Consider the following 14,960-nt stretch of genomic DNA (forward strand, 5'->3'; position numbering starts at 1 on the left):
AGAATTCCCTGTCTGTGCAAATACCTCCACTTCTGCACTCAAAATGTTTACAGTAGACTCTTGACTAGACTCACAATTACTTAATGCACATTTGGTCATGCTTATCATATCAACATTTGGACAACAGAGATTCATCTTACTGGACAAAGTTCCCCCCTGAGCAAAGGCTTATTATCTAAGGAAGACTCTCTGAATTCCTTGGGGGCTCTAGAATGGAAGAGTTGCCTACTGGAAATCACAGGAGAAATGCATCAGCAGTCATGGGAGCAAATCTTGTTCTGAGGAACTCAAGACTCCGGCTTTCTGAAGGTCAGAATATGCGTCATTCGTTAGGCAAGGACTGCCTTATTAATGCCATTTTGTTTTAAAATGAAATGCTTCTTCCTTATGCCCAATGTGTGTTGCATGCTGGCAGGCTCTTTATCTGCACTGCTTATGGGGTTCAGTGCCCTTCCCTTCAGTGTCTTTGAATTCACAAATTCCCACTGGTTTCCCCCTGCAGACTGACAGTGGAGAAGCACAGGAGCCGACTTGGAACACAACTCCATACAAGCAGCGCCATCCCTTTGGCTTGCTTTTCTCCCGTGTCCTTGAAGTCCACGAAGGAGAAAGGCATTTCAAAAGAATCACCTCCCTTTTCAAAGCATTGTTTGATGAGCATGTTGAGTAGCAAGCCACAAGAAATGGTATTATCCTATTAGCACATGTGGGAGGGCTCTCAGTAAAAGCAGGAATTCAGCAGTCATGCTAGGTGGACACAGTAGGTGCTTCCCAGATGCTGAAAGCACACCAGTCGCATTGCAGAGCTCGCTCCTTAGGGCTCGACCCTGTAAAGCCCTCAGCTAGACCCCACACACCGAGTGCCACTGGTCTCACGTGGCACCACTCACCCGCAAGGAAAGCCCGCACGGCCAGGCAGCTTTAGGGGCTACCTTACGTGAGCAGTCGGAAGGGACGAGTGACTCAGGAGAGACTCTGCTTCTCTCCCTTACCGCCACATCGCTACCTGGTATTTTTTCCAGATCCTGTTAATCCTGTTTTTAAATCCTACAGTCAATCCTATACCAGATGTATAGGAAAAGGATGAGACATAGACTTTCACTTCACAAATTCTTCCTCTGCCCAATCCCTAAAACGCACCAAAGCTAAGAAAAGTTCTGAGCAGAACAAAGACACGAACATGGTAAACATACGCACTTGAAGCCATGACTGACTGACCAGCCCTGACAGACACAGACTGGTTCCTCCCGTATTTACAGGCACATTTGCTTTGTGCCTACAGCTACGTGATCGAGTCAAAGCAGCCTCTGGCTTCATGGTGCTCCAGCACGCCTTTACGGAGCCCCTGCAAGGGTGTCTTAGTCTGTGCGTTTGGTTTTAGTTTGGGAAGCCCTTACATTGTCAACTGCTGTTTTGTTACAATCGTTAAGGCTGGATCAATAAAATTTACAAGAAACAGTTGGTAAGAATTATTTGTTTGCAAATATTGAGACACTTCACTGGCTCTTGCAAGGACTTTGATTTACATAACTGCCCTCAGACCACGTGCCTGACGGTGGAAGAAGCCTTTCACTCCCAGTACATTTACTTGCGTGCAGCTCCTTCGCTATTTGTGACTTAAAAGTTGACTTTCAGGAAAAGAAAGTGCTGTGGATTACAGATACTACACTTGGTAAACCTCCCAAAAATCTTCCGCATGCCTCAGTATTGCTTTGCTTTATGTTCCAAGAAGCAAAGCTCAGTTTCTGTACGTGAACGCAAGGTCATTTTCTGCTTACAAGATGAAGGGCCACCTACTCAGCTTTGCAGCTCGAAAGCAATGTCAAGGCAGCAGAGGCAAGCCGCTGAGCAGCCAAGTGCTAGCCCCCGTGCTGCGCAGCGCTGTGCTGGCAAAAGGCTTTAGCGATGGAAGAAAATTGATCACACTGACCGTTCAGTGCTCGGCTTTCATGAGTAACTTTTCTTCTCCACGTGTCTGACTTCCTTCTTTGTCTTAACCTTATAAGCTTCTCCCTGCTTTAAATGAAAAGTATAAACATTAACACAGTCTGCAGAGAATGCTCATAATTATAAACCTGCTTCCAAAACAGGCTCCACATTTTACTGTAACAGGATAAGTAAAAAGCAGTTAAATCACATTAACACTTCATTTCAAAGATACACACAATCTAGTTATCCACTCTGCTGAGCTGCAAAAGCACAGGCCTGAAATACCGTCTTCAAATAGAACACACAGGTCTACAATTTCAGCACAATCCCTGGGCTGCAGTGCCCAACTGGCAGCCCTCGGCAGAGCCCCTGCCATCAGCTGCAGCGGGATGCAGTGCCTCCGTCAAGGAAAATCACCTTTCCCAAATGGCCTCCTGGGCCAGCTGGGACTGGCGGACATTTCTGACAGCATCGGCCATGCTGCTGTTAGGACGTTTCACAACGTCTGTGCTTTAAGGTGAGCAGGTTAGTAACGGAATAAAAGAGGAAGAAAGCCAGCAAAAACCACCACCGAAGCAGCGCAGAAGTAAAACCGATCACAGTGACAAGCCGTGCAGGTTTCAGTGTCTTTAAAATAGCAAACCCCAAAATAAAGTCCATCTTTGCTCATTAAAAGTAGCTCAATAATCATCTAAAAATAAATACTCCAGTAATCACAAGCCTCATTCACATCAGAGAAAGGCATCTGTTTATGTGTGGTTATCGGCAGAATTTACCCCTCGGGTGATCTGCATTGATGTATTTGTAACTATTTGTAGTTTCTGACTAATCTAATGAGGTAAAGCAAATTGAAAATGTCTCCCCTTTGCTGGGCAGGATTTATTTTTTCACCAATAAAGGACTACAAAAGAGGGGATGGAAATATGTTTGTTTCAGCTTTCCTGTTTCTGTCGCGTGTGTGTCCCCCTGCCTTTTTTCCTTTTTTTTTTTTTGATAACCAGCAGATAAAGAGTATTTGTTATCTTGTTTGTTTCTGAATCTGTTTTCACTCAGACAAAAATTCCATTAACCCCAACAACAGCTTTGCTGGAGCGAAGGCCTCCCAGGGCCGTGGGGTGGGGAGCAAGGCACGAGCTCCCCTGAGGCCGTTTCTCTCCAGAGGTGCTGCCCACTCCCCAAGGCCTCCTTGGGGCAGAGGGCAGCCCGAGGCACAGCCCGCTCGCGCCTGCCCAGACCCCCCAGAGTCCCCTCCAAGAGGGGCTGGGGCACAACAGGCCTGCCCTTTCCGCTGCCCTCCTTTCTTCTTGGCGGTGCTGAAGGTCTGCAGAAGGGCTGCTGATTTTAATTGCCAGAGGCAAAACCCTGCCTTGGTGCTGGGTTGTAGAGGGTACCGTTGCATGGGTATGTTCCCGATCCCCGGAACCCTGCAAACCCTCGGTCGCTAGCATAGGGGTGTTACGCAAGCGAGCGAGAGGCCGGTGGGGACCAGACTGCAGCCTGTTCCTTCAGTCTGGTGAAGCAGCAACACACTACACCCGCGGGTGTAAGGCACAAATTCTGCAAGGGCTTAAGCAAACTCCCCCACATGGCTCATCTTGATGTGACGAAACGGGCCCCAGCCTGCTGCCCGTTATAAACAGACCTCGATGCCTCTGTGCCGGCGGAATTTAGCTGGGCCCCCTTGACGCAGCCCCTGCCCGCACGCAGCACACAGAGACCCCGGCCCCGGGACCCACACGCACGACATGTCAATAACCGCAAGCACGGCACTTTGCCAAGGCCTCTTGTTAAATGCAAACCTCCAGCCTTTTAGCAGCACTTTCTAGCAGTCAACACAACCCTCTGTGTCTACTGTTATTTCCTGGTAGTCCATTACCATTTCACCAACTTTCCTCTCGTGGGGGATAACAACGCGTCTTACTACCTTCCGGGTGATCTGTGGGAAGCAATACATGAAAAGCGTTGATTTTTTTTTTCCTAGATGCTAAAGGGAGAAAATATATTAAAAGAAGTTACTTGAATGCAAAGACTCAGAGCAGTGATGTAATTCATGATTACTTTTCTTGTGATGACGTTGCCTTCTTCGTCGGTAAACTGTTCCTCTGTTACAGATTCACCAGGAATGTTTTTTGCTTCCTCACCCTAAAGAACGTGTTACAAGATTAGCAACAGAGCCTATATTCTGCCAAACCCACACATATTTCCACACCAATCCAAGCAACAAGCACATGCTAGCCTCAACTTTATGTAACAGTTTGCCTTATGTCACACAAATAGTATGAAAGCCTTGCTCACTTAGCATGCCAATACCTGCGCATTTGTCCTACAGAATGTGTCCTTAAAGCCTGCATCGAGCTTCTAGCACACTGCTCTTATTAACTAATTCATGACATGAAGCTCTCTGGGCAACAAATCACCTTGCGCTCAGTCTGACTCCTACGAGATGGAGACACAAATTCACGATGATATAATCTCTAACCAGACACCCATTAGCTTTCACACCTTCCCAGTGCCCAGCACGCACAGAAACACGGACTAACACCAAAACAAGGTGGGGGAAATTTGGGATTTAAACAGACAGCTCTGCCTACAGCTTACTGAACGCAAGATCCTAAACACACTCACAAAAGACAAGAATTATCAGCATTTACAAAATGGAGAAAGGTATCTTATGTGACACTCCTGGCAGAGTAACGCCTGCTGAGGAGCCGCGGCAGCCTGGTGCACAACTTACCGAGATCAGCAGCACTCCAGCCGTCGCTTCTTGTAGTACCAGCAACTTATAGGACCAGGGTAAATAAATGTAAAAGGAGTTTCCTAACTGCTATGCTAGGGACTTAATATCACTACAAGAATTATTGCTCAAAATATTAATAAATTACATTACTTTAGAGAGAGAGTCTAAGTGTAGCTAGCAGTCACGAACTTCTGTTCCAGAAGAATTTTGACTATTTTACCTCATGAAGTCATGTTTCCAAACCTGGGTGCTGAAGCAAGCACTGCATTTGATGCTTCAAAAATACCCATCAACTGTGCTTATTTATTTCATATAAATAAAACAAATATAATCATAATGTAGCTGGCCTACATATGAAAAATTTCCACATGTAAATGAATAACCCTTTAAACAAGCACACAAACAAACAAATCCTCAAAACTTCTCCCCTCATCCTCGACCCACTATGGAAAAAATCGCAACTAGAGGGAGGAAGTGGAAAGAAACATTGTGTAAAACATGTTATATCAATAATAACAACAAAATAATAATTGAAATGAACTCAACATCAAGCTTTCACAATGCTTCCATGTACTAAGCCGCACAGGGCAAATATAATTCCTATTTCCTGTGGTCTATATGCTACAGAGTTGTCTACATCAGTTGCTGGCACTGCTCTACAGCGAACAAATACAGTGATGCCATGTTTGGTTTTTTTTAACTGTTTTCCCTACAAACACAGCTTTTTCAATATGGACATTATAACATTAGGTTTGCATACTATTTCTAAGCTCCAAACCAAACAAACCTCTCCTTTTGTTTATAAGCCTTCTGCAGTCTTTTCTCTGGTCCTGCTTGTCTACTTCCCTGGCTTCCGAGGGACTGCAGCGGGCAGAAGACGGAGGGGAGTACCGACGAGCAGAGCACAGCTCTGCCGCGAGCCGAGCCCCCGGCCAGCATTTGCCACTATGCAGAGGTGCAGAATTTTTGATTATTTCATGCTGAAAGCTGTATAGAAACCACTGCTTGATAATTAAGTAATTAAACAGTTTCGGATATTTTACATGTCTTTTCCCCCATGCTTTCACAGGCTGTATATAAACTGTAAAATTTGTTGAACTTTGATGCTTCAGGAAACATCACTGAGAGAAGGTCGGGCTCCACAGCTGAGCGGATGTCACTGAGGGGGGACACAAGGATGAGGTCCTGCATCCGAGAGACAGCCAGGGCTGCAGGGACCTAACCGAGGTCCCCAGGCCTGGGAACGGTGGCACCCGTACAGGCAGCATGGCAGAACGAACGGCTGCTGAAGCCTTCAGACGGAGCCCGGGCAGGGCCTGTAGAATTCATTCCCCAGAAGGACTATGCTAAGGGGTCACAGGAAGGAGAAATTAAATACCTGCCTAAGCACCATGTCAGGCTCTGCGCAGGGGAGGGAAGCAAGGGGCTGACCCCCGCCGTGAGCGGGGCCCCAGTGATGGCAACCTGTTCATTCCTTTCTCACCAGTGAGACAGCAGAAGCGAGAAGGGCACGGGGACTGCTGCTGCGGCAGGAGGGTGATGACTGGGTGGAGGTTTTGGGAACTGAAACCTGTGGGATTTCCTAGCCACAGTGAAACGGCGAGGGGGAAATACTGATTCTGGAGATTTACTGCTTTAATCAGAAGCATAGCAGATGGGGAACTAGCTGCACAGTTTCTTTCCTGGCCTCCCACCCGTGGGCTCAGAGGCTCCCCAGCGGGCTCCTGCACGGTGCCCTGAGGGACAGGAGGGAACCCTGGCCTAGACGTCCCTCCCACCTCACGGAGCACAGAGGTATGGAGAGATTCCCTCTCAGCAGTAGGATCTCCAAAGCCACTGCAATAAAAAAAAATGAAAAACAGAAATAAAACAACATAGCCAGTAGCAAGGTCACGAGACTACCTGGCACGCCAGTGCTGCTTGTGTGTACTGGTCCTTTGACTCCTTACTGCCGCTGTGAGCAAGGCTATTCCTTAAAACAAGTTAGTGAGCACTACTGTGTTCAGCTTTAAAATGAAAACTGTGTTGATGCACCGAAATATGTCTCTTGGAAGAAAATGCATTTTTAAAGGTGCAGTGACTCTTGGTTTTTAATTAGCTATATGCTCCTTTAAGCACAGTTTAAGGATAAATGCTATAAACGCTCAGCAGTCAGCACACATGAAATCCAGCTTTCACAATTCTCTTGCTGGTGGGTAGTTAAACAAATTGCAGGAGAGCTCACAACTGGCAGGAGGTAGATCTGATTTACTGACGTTTCTAATCCTATGCAGTTATAAAGATGGATGTTTGCTAGGAAAAAAAACCCTTACCCACTGGCAGTTCTACTTGTCAGATCTCAAACCAGCTTTAGGTTAGAATGGCACACTAGATGACCTTGTCAACAAAAGCTGTTTTTAAACACAAAGCTGGTGCATCTGCGTCACAGCTGAAGGATAAAATTCTTTCTGCTGCATCATACTTATGTGGGCTTCACTTCACCCTCGACCAGTTGAAATCACTGTCACAATACCAAGAGCTTTAGAGAGGCAGGGAGAATACTTAATACTGTGATTACTGGAAGCTCGGTTATATCCCTGGGACTAAACCATACAAAGGCTGCAGTCTGCAAGCCTCAGCCCCAGAACATGCCAGGAAGCTTTGCAAAGCAGAGTGCTTTAATGTCACCCTGCTCGCTGGAGTGTAGTCCTGCCAAAACCAGCTGCTGCTCTCCAGGGCAGGAGAAGCAAAGAGTAGCTTCCTCAAAGTCTTCCGCCAGCTCCACTGATTTTCTTAACAGTTATTTGCAGACTACGGGTGTTCCCAGGGACCTCCAGATAAATGGAGTTCCACAGTCGGTGCTGCAGTATTGTGCCACAGTTCACTGCAGATTTGTCAGAGCTCTGGTTTTCTTTCATGTTTGTTTTGTTACTAGAGGGATAATAGTCCCTTTTATTCCTCCTATACATCTAGTGTTGTTGTAACAGCGGAGAAAAAAGGTGCAGCTGGATGTCTCTTATGCAGACAGACAAAAAGGAATTTAAATGCAGACGGAAATAAGCAAGATGGAAAGATCCTAATATTTAATTTCACCAAAGACCAGGAGCAATGCTGCAAAGGGAAGAGGAGTTGTGCAGAGTGCTCAGACCTCTTCCCTTACCGGTCTAAGCCACCGTCAAGACATAATCCTTTCAGCCTCGAGATCACATTCTTGTAATGCATCAACAGAGGCTGCGCCTCGCTCTCCTCGGGGTCTCCAGCCTCCGTGGCAGCGGCAGTAGAAACAAACATCTTTCATTAAGGTCATTTTCATTAGTGAGTTCTGCCTACTCAGGGATACCTTGTTAATCAGATGCCACGACTCTCCGCCTGCGCCTCTGCTGAGTCTGTGCTTGCTCGTGTGCAGATGTATTGCTGAAGCCACGGAGGGGGGAAAACCCAACAGACCCACAGGCCAGCCAAGGAGACCTGAAAGGAAACAGTGCCGCAAACGGGACAGCTTCTAGACCAACACTGGGAGGAGGGTCACAGGTCTGCTGCTCGTTGCGTGGAGGACAACATGATGAACAGGCCTTACAACAGCACTTGCAGTCTGTGTTTCAATTTACCTCTGTGTCACCTGCCTGAGCCCAGCAGCTCCGACCCTGGCGATCCCTCCTGCGGCGAGACTCGGGGAGCAGAGCAATCCTGCAGCTCTCCCAGCCTGGAAGGGACTGCAGTGGGAGGCTGTGCCCAGCTGAATACACCAATGGGAACCCTGCCCATGTGCCTCACGTCCGGCACAGGGCCTTAATTCTTCTCACCTACAGGATGGCCACGTTTTCACTTTCCATAAACAACTTTCCTCTGAACAATAAGATCATGAAAGCTGCTGGTTCTAGTTTTGACTGACTGCTGCTCAGGCTCCCATGCTACTCCTCCAGTGCAGGCTGAACCAAACATCCCGCAATCAGTGCTGGGGAGTTTCATGGGCAAAATGCATCGAAAGAGACAAATAAATCTTTAATAAAAATTGGCAAGAAATAACAAAACTACAAGATACAAAATGACATCAGATTTGAATAACCCCTGCTTAGAAATCTATTTTATTTTCTATTACAAAATTCTACCATAAACCTTTTGGCAGGAATCTTACTGAACAGTTTTTGCCAAAAGTTTGTACCCATGAAAGATTTAACAACCTCTGAAAAAGCATGAAAAATTAGACACTGACTTCTGTCATGACTGAATAAAAGCAGCTTTGGATCAGTCTCTGAATGTGCACATTGTGGCAGCACTCTTATTTTTCCCTTGTGTGCTAATTGCTCGCATTCCTTCGCTACCATAAAAACCCGTTTCTTTTGCAATGCCCTGTCCCATCAATCCGCCATGTGAACAGAAGAGGGGAAAGGAAGCAAAACCAAAAACATCTGCACTACCTTGAGGTTAGAATACGATCCTATTACATGTGGAAATGGGCATCAGTCCTTGCTTGTCTGGTTTTATGGGCTCAGCCCTCTGAAGTGCTAAATCCCATGGGAACGCGCTCGAGAGTGCTGAGTGCTTGACAGGACCCAGGCTCATGGCCTTCTGGGAGAGTACCTCCGGGGGAGAGAAAAGCCTTTCCCCGTGTTTGGGCCAGGATAGAGAACTAAGGTAGCAGTTAAACGGAAATAAGAGTGGTAGCAATAACGCAGAATGACACTGAAAGGAAAAACAAGTTGGGGAAGCAGATCAAAGGTAACGAAGCAATTCAGCCCTGACAGTAGCTGCGGAGGCGCACAGCAAAGCCTTTTCTCCACAGCACTCCATTTATCGTCAAGGTTCTGGCGTTAACAAACTTCATCCCTGCAGGCTACGTGAGTACCTCCGCTTCTTTTAATGCAACCCGCAGGCAGTAATGGGTATACGCTGCGGTAAAGCGACGCAGCTCCCGTGTGCAGCCCTGCCCAGCGGAGCCCCGGATCGCACCCTCGTCCCCTCCCCGCTGCTGCTGTTGGCACGAGCCGGCCGAGCGGGCTGACAGCGCGGGCACTGCACTGCCATCCGCTTGTGAAGCCTGCGCCCAGGTTTTCCAGAAATTTGAAACTGTGTTTATTCCAGAGAATGCAAACTCAACAAAAATTTCTGGCTCCTAAGTAACCATGACAGAAGACAGTACGGGATAAGTAGTCCCATGGTCCAGGCGTGACTGCGGAAAAGCACTGGGGCATTTCATCATCAGCTTGGGGCAGGCTTGCTGCCTGGGGGACAGGAGAGCTGGAGAGAAAATGTCCCTGCCTCCCACTTGGCATCACCCCTTGTCTGGGTTTCGGCCAAGATAGAGTTAATTTTCTTCCTAGCAGCTGGTATAGCCCTGTGTTTTGAATTTAGTATGAGAAGAATGTTGATAACACAGGGATGGTTTAGTTACTGCTGAGCAGTGCTTGCACAGAGTCGAGGCCTGTTCTGCTCCTCACCCCACCACACCCCAGCAGGCTGGGGGTGCACAAGAGGCCGGCAGGGGACACGGCCGGGACAGCAGACCCCAGCTGACCAAAGGGACATCCCATGCCATGTGGCATCGTGCTGAGCGTATAAAGTGAGGGCAAGAAGAAGGAAGGGGGAGATGTTCAGAGTGATGGCATTTGTCTTCCCACGTCACTGTTCTGCGTGATGGAGCTCAGCTTTCCTGGAGATGGCTGAACACCTGCCTGCCGATGGGAAGCAGTGAGTGAATTCCTTATTTCGCTCTGCTTGCACATGTGGCTTTTTGCTTTATCTGTTAAACTGTCTTTATCTCTACCCATGAGTTTTCTCACTTTTACCCTTCTGATTCTCTCCTCCATCCCATCGGCGGGGAGTGAGCAAGCGGCTGTGTGGTGCTTGGCTGCCGGCTGGGGTTAAACCACGGCACCCCTTAACAATTATTTGGCTAGCCAGGAGTGTCAGAAAACACAGGATTGGGAGAGCCTGATCCCCCTCTCACTGCTGCTCCGTGCAAGCGATGCCCGCCCCACTCAGTGCAAGCCCCAGAGAGGGGCAGGGGGGCTGTGGGGTCGGGCACAGCACCCGCTTGCTGGGCACTGAGGCACTGGCAGGCAAGAGCCTGCTGCTCCCGCCCGCTGCACGGGGCTCTGCGGCAGAAATGCGGGAGTTGTTTTTACTCTGCAGACCGAGAGCGTTGCTCCGTGCCTCTGAGCACCACGTCCTGAGACCTCTTCCCCGAATGAGGAGCCGTTCCCCAGCTTGTGCGTGCTCTCGCAGTGATTTTAGTTCACCCAAACTGAACCTCTGCTCCCAGGAATGTGCCGAAATGGAAGTCCAGATCCCTACCAATGTGAAAGCTCGATTCTTCCTTTTTGTACTACCGCTTTTTGAACTTTACATGATCAAAATACACTTATTGAAATGGCTGTTTCCACTATCAAACTCTTTTTCTAAAAGGCCTGGTGCTTGCTCGCTGCTTTGAAAATTTTTTTTCTTCTGTTTTAAGCTTGTCTTGAGATGCGGAGTAAGGGATAAAAAAGTAGCTATAAATCATCAGAAAACAACAGAAATATCACACATATTTCCTAACCAAGAGACAGGTACAGCTATAACCCAGTTCAGGTCAGACACATTCCCAACAGAGCAGGTTCAGCCGCCTCCACTCACCACGCACAGCCTCCTGCCTGCACTGGCACTAGCTGCAGAGCACTGTACTATACACGCTGCTTTACCATTGCTCTGTTAAAGGCTCAACCCCAAATTATACCACCACATTTAAAATCCATTTCTACGCCTTTCTCTGAACACAGAGGATGTAGCTGGAAAGCAAGCGAAGGACGCCTTTTACATACTTTCCCTCTTCTACTCTGACATTTCCTGACTTCAAACCAGCGGACGCTAAAATAGTTCAGACATAAATTGGGTGGGGGACCTCAGCCACAGGCCTGCTGTGCAACCTTTAAAACTTTCAGCACACGGATACTTTATGCCTTACCAGAAACGCTCTTACAGCATTCGAGAGTCTGTAATTGCCCACTGAGAACAGAAACCACATTCCTCTTTCTGACCAGCCATGTCTTATCTGCAGCAGCAATTACCGATGAAGGCTTATACCCTGACCTGCCCAGGGCCTTCCACGGAAGGCAGCACGTTCTGCCTGTAGAGATGAGGCATCGGACAAAATATTCATTGCTGTTGAGCTCAGTTTTGCAATTCCTGCCTTGTCCCCAATGGGAGCACAACCGGTATACTGAAGAAATTCAGGGTGAAGACAGACAGAAACGTCATCCTGCCTTTTCCGAAAGTGTCTGGATCTTGGCGAGGTCAGCACCTGGCAGAGCAGCCTGTCTGCCATCCATGTCACATAAAAGATGCGGTGCCTGTGTGCGTACTCTTCTCCACAAAGCATGCAAATAACAGCAATATAGATATGCGGAATCAAAGTGCCACAAATCGTACCTAAAGTTACAACCATATCTTAGGCAAACTCAGCTAGTGCTGTAATAGCACTATCGGGGCTGGCTGTCTTTTTCATGGCTTGACTACATGATTTTTCTAATAAGAAACCAATACAACCAGTAAGTTACTGAGGGATTAACATCATGGTTTCCAATGCAGAAATATTTTCTTATGCTATATACTGCAGGCAAATAATGCCAAACTATATGATCATACAAGAAAAAATATGAGGGCAAAGGCAATTATTTATGTGACTATGCCATTGTTATCAGTATGTAAAGCATATTGTGCTATAAATAAAGGCCATCTGTAAATAAATACACTAAATAAAGCCTACTGAAAGCAATCCAAAGACTTTTATTAACTTTGGTAGGTTTCAAATCAGGAGCACCTGCTGTTTCGAGAAGGTTTTCCAGAACACATTAAGCACTTAGGACCAGAGGTTTCAACCAGAGTACACAGCTCATACTCTCCTATATCCCACTCACATACATTCCTGTATTTTTTAAACTTATAATTCAGAATTTTTTCAAGAAAATAGAAAAGAAGAAAAAAGTTGTCACCCATATCTCTCTGCAGTTTGTTTTGCTTTATATCAGACCAACACACTGCATCTAGCTGTAGTCTTTAAGATGCCATGCAAAACAGTGGCAGTGAAGGACACAACATGCCATGCAGCACAGTTGTTTTCCAGTGGAAAACAACCATAAACCCCTGGGGTTAAGCAAGGAAAGGCCACCTAGCACTTGGTTATAAATGCATACTGGCAATGGAAAGCACACTACCAGAGGGACTCCAGAGTGCCCAGACTGACATTCTGACACAGCAGTCCAAACCCAAGCCCATGCCAACGTCACCTTGGGAATGCAAATCACAGAATACCTTCAGAATCAACCGCCGTCGATAAACTCTTGTAGTAATTCTTTGCTCTTCATCTGAGCTTGAATCACTCTCAATCTCACTGTCACTACATTCCTAATAAATGCAGTTTTAGTACATTTGAACAGCACATTTGCAAGGCAGAACATGCTGATCAGGACTAGGAGAAGAAAACAGAGGTTATCATGGACAGTGTTTTTCCTGTCTCCATTACGTACGTCATGACTCACAGATTTGCTCTTGAAATATATAGCGGCAGGAGGCCTTTTGGCTCCTTGGCATGCTGTAGCTTGATAAGTAGACCAGGTATGGAATAGCTCAGCAGCTCTTAAGTCTTAGAAAACGGTATTTGGAATGCATCTGACCTGTAGAATTTCTAAACCTTACATAGTTGTTACAAATTCTGTGTACAAGAACCCCTTGACTTGCTTGCTTTTTTCTCCTCAAAAATTAATGTTTCAGACAAATTGTATGGATTCACAAGGTATGGGAAGCCAATTCCCTCACAAAGAAAGACTACAGTCACACAGAAAGATTCAGTGGAGCCCCTCCACAAAGAAGATTACAAATAAGCATTTTGAAGAACTTCTCCACGTAAATGGCTTTCCCGCTCAGTGTTTATCTGCTTTTAAGTAGCAAAACTGTAGTATGAAGTACAATCATTCTGCACTTTTGAAGAAGGGAGCTGGCAGTTCTTAGCTCAGGGTGAGGGGGAACAGCCTGCTGCTGGTCTCAGCTTGGTGCCGGGAGGTACCGCAGCCACACGCAGGCGTCTGCTCCATCCTGGCACCCCCTGACAGCCCTAACGCTTTCCCCTCTGAAACCTGAGGAGCTCCTCGGCTTCAGGGCTGAGCAGCTCTGTGTGCACATGCCTGGCAGAGGGCTTCACAGCTCTGTGTGTGACGGACACAGGGCAGAGGCCCTTCTCACATCACGTTTGGCTAAACTAACCTTATTCTGAACAGAGAAATTTTTAAATTTTCTATGTAGTTACTCATTGACAGCCCAAAACTGATTGTGAAGTCATGAATACTGGATATTGTTAGCTGCATTTCTGTTTCTCTTTTTGAATCTGGCCCAAGATAACGCAAACAAGAAGTATTTCTCAGAAATGATGTGTAAAATAAAAGTAGGCATAGGCGAGTGGAGGAGAAAAAGGCCTACGTTTCAAAAAGCATTTAGAGCAGGATGACAGTCTTCATGCGTGTGTAAAGTCTCCTGCTGCCCTCTGACACTAGCCAAATACATACACAAAAAAATGATAATCCAGACTTATCCTGAAGAAGTAACAAGAAGCAGAAAAAGATTCCCGGAGAGCAAGAAGGTTTGGGGACGAGTTATTTTTAATAAACACCTTGAAGCAGTTTATTTGTGATGAAATTCTGACACTGGGAGCCACCTTGACCACGTGGTGGACATCACTCTCTTTGGGATAAAGGAACAAATGTGCTGTGCTCCTCTCATTTAAAAAGATCACTGGAATCTGATGCTTGTGCATTCGTAGAGAATTACACGGCCCACACTGTCACTGCACTGCCTGTGTAAACTTTTGGGCGCTTACGCGGACTTGGGATGAGGCCAACAGTTCGTTTCATCCACGTCACCAGGCAGCAGCCCAGTGTCAATCCTCTGAGTTTATCTCTTGTTGCCAACCGCATGCCAAAGCACTGCCACAGCCCTCACCCTGCAGGTGGATGACTGTTCCTTCTTAACTCTTTCCCAATGGGTTACAGAATAATCTCTTACATTAGGAAGTAATTTTCTCTTGTTCCCCGTTTCTTTCCACAGAAATAAACCTGTTTCTTCCATACTTCTGTCTTTATGGAGCATTTCCGAAGAATGCCTTGCAGAAAGACTGCAGCTGAAATTCTCTTATTGTTTTCATGACAGAGCATGAAGTGTCTCACCATGAATTGGACTGTTTTAGTAATTAAACTATTGACTTCAAATTAGATTAGAAGATATTCTTGAAGAAATATCCACAATATATTAGAAGCAGTTCTCTGATACCAGTTTATTCAAAGATGAT

General features: G+C 46.6%; 1 protein-coding gene across 7 annotated transcripts in view; it reads right to left on the minus strand.

The window, feature by feature from the left end:
• ANK3 (ankyrin 3) overlaps positions 1-14,960 on the minus strand; it is a 210,864-nt gene that overhangs the window by 2,566 nt on the left and 193,338 nt on the right. For 3 of the 7 annotated variants that reach the window (XM_075423069.1, XM_075423067.1, XM_075423066.1), the window contains 3 exons: positions 3,988-4,071; positions 3,806-3,865; positions 1,931-2,016 (listed from right to left, as the gene is read on the minus strand). In XM_075423069.1, the coding sequence (XP_075279184.1) occupies positions 1,948-2,016; positions 3,806-3,865; positions 3,988-4,071 (213 nt within the window). In that variant the 3' untranslated portion in view covers positions 1,931-1,947. Of the gene's footprint in view, positions 1-1,930; positions 2,017-3,805; positions 3,866-3,987; positions 4,072-12,934; positions 13,028-14,960 lie in introns of all 7 variants that reach the window. The other 4 variants (XM_075423068.1, XM_075423070.1, XM_075423071.1 and 1 more) reach the window with 2 other exon arrangements.

The sequence above is a fragment of the Opisthocomus hoazin genome, chromosome 6 (genome assembly GCF_030867145.1).
Source record: "Opisthocomus hoazin isolate bOpiHoa1 chromosome 6, bOpiHoa1.hap1, whole genome shotgun sequence".
NCBI lineage: Eukaryota > Metazoa > Chordata > Aves > Opisthocomiformes > Opisthocomidae > Opisthocomus > Opisthocomus hoazin.